At 43.2% G+C, this 9,332-nt stretch overlaps 1 protein-coding gene across 1 annotated transcript; it reads left to right on the top strand.

The window, feature by feature from the left end:
• Window positions 1-677: 677 nt before the first annotated feature.
• On the top strand, window positions 678-8,461 carry LOC105495715 (trophoblast glycoprotein). Its single transcript, XM_011765451.2, has 3 exons — window positions 678-1,228; window positions 1,335-1,595; window positions 2,320-8,461. The coding sequence occupies exon 3, from the start codon at window positions 2,655-2,657 to the stop codon at window positions 3,915-3,917; it is 1,263 nt and encodes a 420-aa protein (XP_011763753.1). The 5' UTR covers window positions 678-1,228; window positions 1,335-1,595; window positions 2,320-2,654; the 3' UTR covers window positions 3,918-8,461.
• Window positions 8,462-9,332: the final 871 nt, after the last annotated feature.

Genomic DNA, 9,332 nt, shown 5'->3' with positions numbered 1-9,332 from the left:
AACACGTTGTATAGGTTTATGTAACCACCACCACAATCCGGATACAGAACATGACTACAGCTTTAGAGATTATTTTTCAAAGTGTTTTACATTCATGTTGCAAAACACTTTTAAAAATAAGAAAAGAGATGTAGATAAACGTGCTGAAGATGCAAATTAATGAAACCAGCTTTTGTGCACAAATCTCTGCAGTTTCCAGTGTTTTCAGCTTTTGTCTGAGCCATTTTTGCTGTCGGCTTTGCAGACTCTTTCTATAAAAGTAATCAGGCATCCATTCGAGAATTGGGATCTTTCTTGACACTAAAGGCACATGTCCCAGGCACAAGCCTCAGCATCCTTATTTGATCTTTTTTATACGACCAGGTCTTAAATTTCCGAACCATGTTTTCCCTAATTGCCATTTTCTCTCTAAAATGAAGAAGCCTGGAATAACCAGCACCTTCTTATCCCTTCGGGGAAATTATTTAATTGGGACAAAGGGATATGGAGTTAGAACAACGATAGGGCTTTCAGAACCCAAAACCTGTCTGGTATAATAACAGAGCCTTACTGTAACCAATCATTCAATCTGTCCCTCTCCCCAACCCCATCCTCTCCATCACCACCTGCCAGATGCCCCCCTGGGACAATCGACTTTGAAACCAAACTTCCCTCTCAGGTCAGCTCCTGCAACCCCTACTCCCCACCCTTGCAGCTCTCCCCGCAGAAGTGACTTGACACACCGCGCTACATCTGGGGAGAGGGGCGGGTCCGCTTTCCGGGTGACTCAAGTCTTTGCTATTTGCCTTTTGTTTCTGGGATGCCTTTGGCTGCCTTTCTCTTCCATCTGCTTTTAATTTTGGTAAGAGAAAAGCTAATGAATCAGGAATGAATCTCCTCTCCACTAATCTTTCTCTCTCTCTCTCTCTTAAAGTTGGCGCGCTCTCTTCACAAGTTCCATCACTACCCAAGAAGTGAGGGGGCGGGGTGGGGGGAACAGGCGGGAAGGCATTAATTACACCTAAATCTGAAGTTTACGGCCTCAGGTACCACTTTGATGGGGAGAGTTTCTGAAGCTTTCATACAACCTGCAGTGCCTTTGCTGCTGCCGCTGTAGATTTTCAGCTCATTTCTTTCTGGTGCTGCTTCGCGCTGCTCGGTCATGCCTAAATCTATCTCGTCACTGCCAAAGGTGCCTGAATCAGGGTGAATTCCACAAGATTCACCAGCGGTTTTGCTCTTGTCCAAGGTAAATACAGTATGCAAAATAAGGAACCACCCAAGGATGTCGGGGAGGGGGGAGAGAAAGGGATTCCCTCACCTTTTTGGGCACATTCCTCGTTAATTTCCACCAGGAGGAAGCGCGCAGCCCAGCTCCCCTAGTCTCTCTTCTTAAATCCCCCTACCTACGACTGCCGAGGTTGGCCGCACTGCGGGAGTCTCCCCGTCAGTCCTGGCCCTCCCCCGCCCCCCGGGTTGGTTTTTCCCAGCTGCGGAGGTTGGGAGGTTGGGCCAGGGGCTGGGGTGCGAAGAGAGTCGGCGCCCGCAGCGCGCAGCCGAGAAGTCGTCGCTACTCTGGTGGAACTGAGTTGGTTCTGGAGGCGGCGGGCGCGGAGGTGAGCAATGGGAGCCCGCGGCCTGGGAGAGACTCGGCAGGCGTCGTTGGGGCCCCTCCCCATACTCGGGTGGAGAGTAGCGTTGGTTCGGGTTGCCACTCGACCCAGAGTCCCACTGCTGCTTTGTTCCCAGATTCTCCCCACCTCTTTGGAGATGACTTGAACCCCTTTGGGATCCCAGGGGCTGGCGGGGCGCGGGCTGGGGGGCGACAGTTGTAGCTCCACTTTCTGCTAATGCCGGAAGGTACAAGGAGATCAAAAAGTCCTGTAACCTGAAACTTCCCTCGCATCCTAACCAGGACCGGGAAGAGAGGTCCGGGCGGGGGCGGAGACACCCGGAGGCCGACCTTCCGCGGAGGCGGTGCGGGAAGGAACCTGGAAAAGGAGAAGTTTGGTAGGGAAGGAATTGGGGATTAAGCAAGAAGTTAGGCGCGGGGAGACGAGTCTCCTCGGGAAGGGCGGAGGGCGGGAGGCCGGTTGGGTTTATTTAGTGTGGGGCAGGGGAGAGGGAAGACTTTGCGCTCTGGGTGTCGGATGTGCGTCCCTCTCCCGAGTAAGAGTGACTGGAGGGGTTGTGGAGGCGAGGCCGGGGCGGGCTTTCGGAGGGAGAGACTGGTGTCTCTCTGGGACAGAGTGGTGACGACTAGACTTGAAAAGGCCGGTTTTTGCACTCTGGAAGCCGCGACAGCCACCGCTGCTCACGCCTCTCTCCTGCTTGTCCCAGGTCCCTCAGAGGAGCCAGCGAGGGGCGCCAACAAGAGGCGAGGAGGTGCCACCGGGGCGGCGGCAGGAAGAGGAGCGGGAGCAGGATCGCGGAGCCGAGCGTACCGACCCGCCGTGCGTACTTTCTGGAGGGAAGGGGCGGGGGAATCGGCCCCGGAGGGAAGCGCCCGGTGGCAAGGGGGTTAGCCAAGTTCCGGCTGCGGCGCCACTCCCTGGCTTCCACGAGAGGAAAGTTTTTTCCAGAAGCTTCCGCCGGCTCGCACCCTCCGGGCCCAGCCCCCCGAGGCTTCGGAGCGGGCGCCGTCCCAGCCCAGCTCCGGGGATACGCTAGCCGCGATGCCTGGGGGGTGCTCCCGGGGCCCCGCCGCCGGGGACGGGCGGCTGCGGCTGGCGCGACTGGCGCTGGTTCTCCTGGGCTGGGTCTCCTCGTCTTCTCCCACCTCCTCGGCATCCTCCTTCTCCTCCTCGGCGCCGTTCCTGGCTTCCGCCGCGTCCGCCCAGCCCCCGCTGCCCGACCAGTGTCCCGCGCTTTGCGAGTGCTCCGAGGCGGCGCGCACAGTCAAGTGCGTTAACCGCAATCTGACCGAGGTGCCCACGGACCTGCCCCTCTACGTGCGCAACCTCTTCCTTACCGGCAACCAGCTGGCCGTGCTCCCTGCCGGCGCCTTCGCCCGCCGGCCGCCGCTGGCGGAGCTGGCTGCGCTCAACCTCAGCGGCAGCCGCCTGGACGAGGTGCGCGCGGGCGCCTTCGAGCATCTGCCCAGCCTGCGCCAGCTCGACCTCAGCCACAACCCACTGGCCTACCTCAGCCCCTTCGCTTTCTCGGGCAGCAATGCCAGCATCTCGGCCCCCAGTCCCCTTGTGGAACTGATCCTGAACCACATCGTGCCCCCTGATGATAAGCGGCAGAACCGGAGCTTCGAGGGCATGGTGGCGGCGGCCCTGGTGGCGGGCCGTGCACTGCAGGGGCTCCACCTCCTGGAGCTGGCCAGCAACCACTTCCTTTACCTGCCGCGGGATGTGCTGGCCCAACTGCCCAGCCTCAGGTACCTGGACTTAAGTAACAATTCGCTGGTGAGCCTGACCTACGTGTCCTTCCGCAACCTGACACATCTAGAAAGCCTCCACCTGGAGGACAATGCCCTCAAGGTCCTTCACAATGGCACCCTGGCTGAGTTGCAAGGTCTGCCCCACGTTAGGGTCTTCCTGGACAACAATCCCTGGGTTTGCGACTGCCACATGGCAGACATGGTGACCTGGCTCAAGCAAACAGAGGTGGTGCAGGGCAAAGACCGGCTCACCTGTGCTTTTCCGGAAAAAATGAGGAATCGGGTCCTCTTGGAACTCAACAGTGCCGACCTGGACTGTGACCCGATTCTTCCCCCATCCCTGCAAACCTCTTATGTCTTCCTGGGTATTGTTTTAGCCCTGATAGGCGCTATTTTCCTCCTGGTTTTGTATTTGAACCGCAAGGGGATAAAAAAGTGGATGCATAACATCAGAGATGCCTGCAGGGATCACATGGAAGGGTATCATTACAGATATGAAATCAATGCGGACCCCAGGTTAACAAACCTCAGTTCTAACTCGGATGTCTGAGAAATATTAGAGGACAGACCAAGGACAACTCTGCATGAGGTGTAGACTTAAGCTTTATCCCTACTAGGCTTGCTCCACCTTTATCCTCCGCTATAGACACCACTGACTTTGACTAAAAGCAGTGAAAGGGTTTTGCTTCCTTGTTATGTAAAGTTTCTCGGTGTGTTCTGTTAATGTAAGACGATGAGCAACTGTGTATAGTGTTTTACCCTCTTCTTTTTCTTGGAACTCCTCAACACATGTGGAGGGATTTTTCAGGTTTCAGCATGAACATGGACTTCTTGCTGTCTGTCTCTCTCTCAGTACAGTTCAAGGTGTAGCAAGTGTACCCACACAGATAACATTCAACAAAAGCTGCCTCAACTTTTTCGAGAAAAATACTTTATTCATAAATATCAGTTTTATTCTCATGTACCTAAGTTGTGGAGAAAATAATTGCATCCCATAAACTGCCTGCAGACGTTAGCAAGCTCTTCAAAATAACTCCATAGTACACAGGAGCACCTGCATCCAAGAGCATGCTTACATTTTACTGTTCTGCATATTACAAAAAATAACTTGCAACTTCATAACTTCTTTGACAAAGTAAATTACTTTTTTGATTGCAGTTTCTATGAAAATGTACTGATTTTTTTTTAAATAAACTGCATCGAGATCCAACAGACTGAGTTGTTAAAAAAATAAAAGATTCTTAAAAGAATTACGGTGTGTGCAAGTTTGCTTTGAAAAAAGGATTAAGGGCAGGGTATTCAATGGCCTTGGTTCCGATGATAGTTATTACTTAACATAGCTGAGAATCAAACTGTAGCAATGTCTAATATAAATAGATTTGGGAGATCGCCTTGAGATGGTGGATCCTTTTAGTATTTAAATGGAGAGTTTGAGTATTCATGTGACTATATGGTCCCAAAGTTAATGCTATTTATGAAACAGTTTTGTAAGAGCATAATGAATTGATTAAAGCTAAGCGTTCTGTACAATAAACAGTTCCCAGTTTGGGGCTTTTTCAAGGCTAATGAAGTTATTGTTGGTCTAGAAAAATAGTGTTTACTTAATAAAACTCTGAAATTGTTCTGTGGATTTTTAGAGCAGAATTTGAAACAAATATGCAAATAAATATGAAGATAAAATGTCTTAAAGATAGACTATTCTGAAATAAAAGATATAAAATATAAATTTAAAAAATATTTCTCAATGTCATAATGTAAATTGAAACTGAGATTTTCTTGAGGATATTTTTTAAAAAACATTTAAAGTGGAACATAAATGGTCTTTAGTTTATCAGAGACCCAGCTAATATGTTTAAAAAGTTGACATGGTTGAATATGAACTTGAGGAAATAACCACAGATAAATGCCTACATCTGTCAACAAATGTCTCAAGTATTTATAGGTTCTTAAGTTCAGTGTTTTAAGAATTTGAGGATATTTTGATTTTAGCTAAGCTCTTCATGATGTAAGTATATACACCTTCGTGAAGAATAAATCACAGGTGTAAATACAGGCAATCATTAATTGATACCATCCATAATATACAAGGCTTTTGTTTTTTGTCAGTTTATTATCTGCCATTTAAGCTGAAAAGTAAATTCCATTAATCAATCTTCAAGCTCTTTTATCGAGTGATTTAAATGTAGCCATTATTGCTTAACTGAAAGTATTAGGTAAACTTGCATCAGTAAGTCTTAGGGCCTGCTTTTCCTTTGAACTGGTTATGTCCTTCAATGCTTTATGTTTGAAATAAAATCTGCATTTTCTTATTTTTATAAATAAAATAGGATCAGATAGTATTTTAGGTTCTAGAAATCTGCTGATTCCTTCTTTGAATTAAATTCAGAAATTTTCAAAGTAGGGCTAAAAATAAGTAAATCTCTTCCTTTTTATAGGTTAGATTATATAGTCAGAATATGAAGCTGTAATTCCTTAAATTCCATCAGGCTTGTTTTATGAAATACAGTATTTATTATTTAAGGGTTATATTTCAGATCCTATAATTACCTCAGAAAAAGCTAAATATTTGGCACTTAAAATTCCATCAAACAGTTTAAGTGTTCATCAGAAATTCCTACTGTCTGGTTGCCATTATTTAACAAGAACAATGCGATACTAATCTGTCAAAAATAGTGACCACTATCTTAGCAAACTGTTGATGGACTTCAGTTGGTAAGTCTTCTGATATTGTAGAAACAAATTATAATATTGATAGAGCCTCTGTTGAGAAGAATTGTTTCTTCATCACATGATAATCTAACAGTTTAAAGTGGAGCTTTATTTAAGAACCAGGAAAGGAGTAGATTCGTTAGTGTAGCTTTTCTCATCAACTCCTTGAAGCAATGATGAATCTGATAAAGTGAAGCCAAGTTATCCCTGTTAGGTAGATGACTTCTTTGAAGTTATAATTTATTGCTTCTTTTTCATGCCCCTACTTATTCTTTTGCATGGACTTTCCAATTACCACTGCTTTGTTTTCCATCACATCACTCCTTCCTGTTCTCCAAAATATGGAAATAAAAAAGTCAACAAAAAGAAAGAACACCTTATTCTTAAGATAAAAATTGTTATTATTTGACAACATTAATATTTTGCAGGCCTTATACTTTTAAGTCTATAAGTCTACAGAACATTCTAAATTCCTTGGAAGATAGAGGCTATATAAATTCAATAAGTATAAGGGAATATGGGAAAAATAAAAGTATCACTTTATTTAAAAATAAGACAAGTCTTTGTTTTAAATACTGTTCTTATTATTAATGCAGTATTGACTCTAGAAACCTTCAAATATCCATTTTTAATATTTTAGTTGGTAATACTCTTCATTACTGAACGTAAAATTTTCAACATAAAACACCCTTCATTTATCCTTTACAAGTTTCATTTGAAGAAAGTTAGAAAAAATACTTAGAAATTCAAGGACTTGATAAATCCCTTAATTTAAAAAGCTATTCAACTATCCCATAAATTTTTATTTTAAGTAGGAAACATTTTGGGATAATACAGTTATTTGGCCCTGAATTATAACTGCCCCCTTTGATAGTATCCATTCTGTTTGTAGCATTCGTTTTTGTAATAGCAGTTTGGCTGCTATGGGTGTGATTCAATGGTAACCTATAAGGCAAATTTGTACAGGAGCTGATAGATTTTTCTAACAAAATAAGGAGACTTTGAAGCACATTGAATAGGATTTTTTAAATGAATAGGAGTTTTTAAGGAAAAAGAGTAGGAGCTGGGGGGGAAGGCTGTTTGAAATAAATGAGCAAATCACAAATAATAAATCCTTTAGAAATATCTTTATTGGCAGTAAGTGTGGATTATGCTCATCTCAGTATTTAATTAGAAATAACATATCTTTGTCTTCTGTCTTTTTAATTAAAGTGGCTGTAAAAAAGAAGGTTCAGATGAACTGAGATTGTTTCCTTAGAAATTGTTTGACTCTTTTCCTTTGACCTAAAACAGGGCTTACCTTGTTGAGGACCTTAGAGGCTTTGCAACTCTAGATTGTGACTCTTTCATATCATTTTAGTTTTTCTCCCAAGACTACACTAAAGGAGACATCACGAGATTTGCAAGGTTAAAAACAATTTTGCACGTGCTTCCCTCCTGCTCCGAAATCCAGTCATCCAGCTTTCAGAGCACCACCGTAAAGTGAAGACAGACATTTATTAGATGAAATTCTGGTTTCACTTTTACACTTGTGCAAGGATTTTTAACAGTAAAGGAGAGGAAAGGGAGAAAGTTATATTTCTAGATAATATATGAAAATTACCTTGATACTGTATTTTTAAGATCTTTCACCAATACTTGCAGTGCTGCACTAGAAACAATTAGTTTAAGAAAATACTTTCCACATTGTCCAGGTGATCCTGTCACCTTTTACATGAGGAAAAACATCTTCTTGAGGATGTTTTGTACAGTTATTTTCCCATTGTTACTCTTAGAGACTTTTGTTTCAAAAAGGCAGGCTCATTTTATTTTGTTTTATCTTAGAACATTTTAGCAGCTCTTTGTCATGGGTTAAAAAAATCTAGAATTAAAAAAATGTGTAATATATGATTTGTATCATTTTTGACAAGAATACAAATTCTTAGTAGTTCAAAATTGGAAGGGCTCTTAGAAGTGTCAAGCTCAGCTTTCCATTCTACAAATGAAGTAACTGACAATTGTGACTTACTACGTTATACAGTGACAACCAGGACACAATCCTAGGGTTCTAGATTCCCCTTCTGGTGCTGTTTTTACCAGATGATGGCATTACTAATTGCCTACCTTGAGGCCTTTGAAATCCCCATGTCTATAATAAAGAAAGGAAATTGCTTTGGTGAATTTATTTGTTTTATTGTTTTTGCTTTGAGTGAATGCTTCAGTTTGCTCTAGATTTTACTTTCAGTTTGTTAAAAATTACCATGTTTAAACCCCCCGAAAACATTTAATGTTGTCAAAATGATTTTTTCATAACAATCTTATGAGTCTATGATATAATAGGAAATATTTTGGAAATTTAATGGTGATATTTCTTTGGAAAAGAAAAATAAAAACTCTGGAATGCTGTGCTGGTTTGTGTAATTCAACCTTAAATGTGAGTTAGCTCAGCTGGTGAGAAAACTAAACAAATGAGACCAAGTTCATGACCATGAAGTCAGTCAGTCAGCAGGTGAGACAGTCAGCTTTGCATTCTCTGCACTGTTCTCCTAGCTCACACCCACTCCAGGTGCATGCTGCTATCCTCCAAGGGCCTGGACCAAACAGGGAAGTTAAATCAATGCAAATCCATTATCACCCTGGAAGACCAGGGGACTGACCAGCCAAACACTGCCACCTCCACTGCTGAAGTGCCAGTTTACTGTCTTTACATATGCAGGACACACACTACATCTCAATTTTCTCACATCGTGGTATTTATGCTGCAGATTGCAAAAGGCTTATAATTTATGTGAATTTGGGGAATCTAGCATGAGTACCTTTCAAGGTATTGCATGGGAAATTAATTAGGTTTGCTTTATTATTTTAAAAAAGTGTGGGTTAAGATTAAGCATCATGATTACTATATCATACACTTACACATAAAGGTTTATAGAAACAGAAATACAGTTTATATTTAGCTGACATTTTATGATGATAGGACTTACTTATGGTCCACAATTTAACTTGGTTAATGTAAGAAACCATTTGGTCTAAGGAAGCAGAAGCTTAAGATATGACCCTCTGTAATACTTTTTGTGAAAAGTAAATATTAAAAATACATTTTAAAGGACCGAGGATGTTATCGAGATAGGCTCTAAAAATAACAAAAACAAAACGGAAGTTTATAGATTTATTTTACCCCTTCCCCTTACAGTCCTTTTTTTTTTTCTTTTTTGACAGAGTCTTGCTCTGTTGCCCAGGCTGGAGCATAGTGGCATGATCTCAGCTCACTACAACC

Source organism: Macaca nemestrina, chromosome 5 (assembly GCF_043159975.1).
Source record: "Macaca nemestrina isolate mMacNem1 chromosome 5, mMacNem.hap1, whole genome shotgun sequence".
Taxonomy (NCBI): Eukaryota; Metazoa; Chordata; class Mammalia; order Primates; family Cercopithecidae; genus Macaca; species Macaca nemestrina.
Note: the sequence above shows the minus strand (reverse complement) of the source record. Positions and strands in the feature narration are given on the sequence as shown.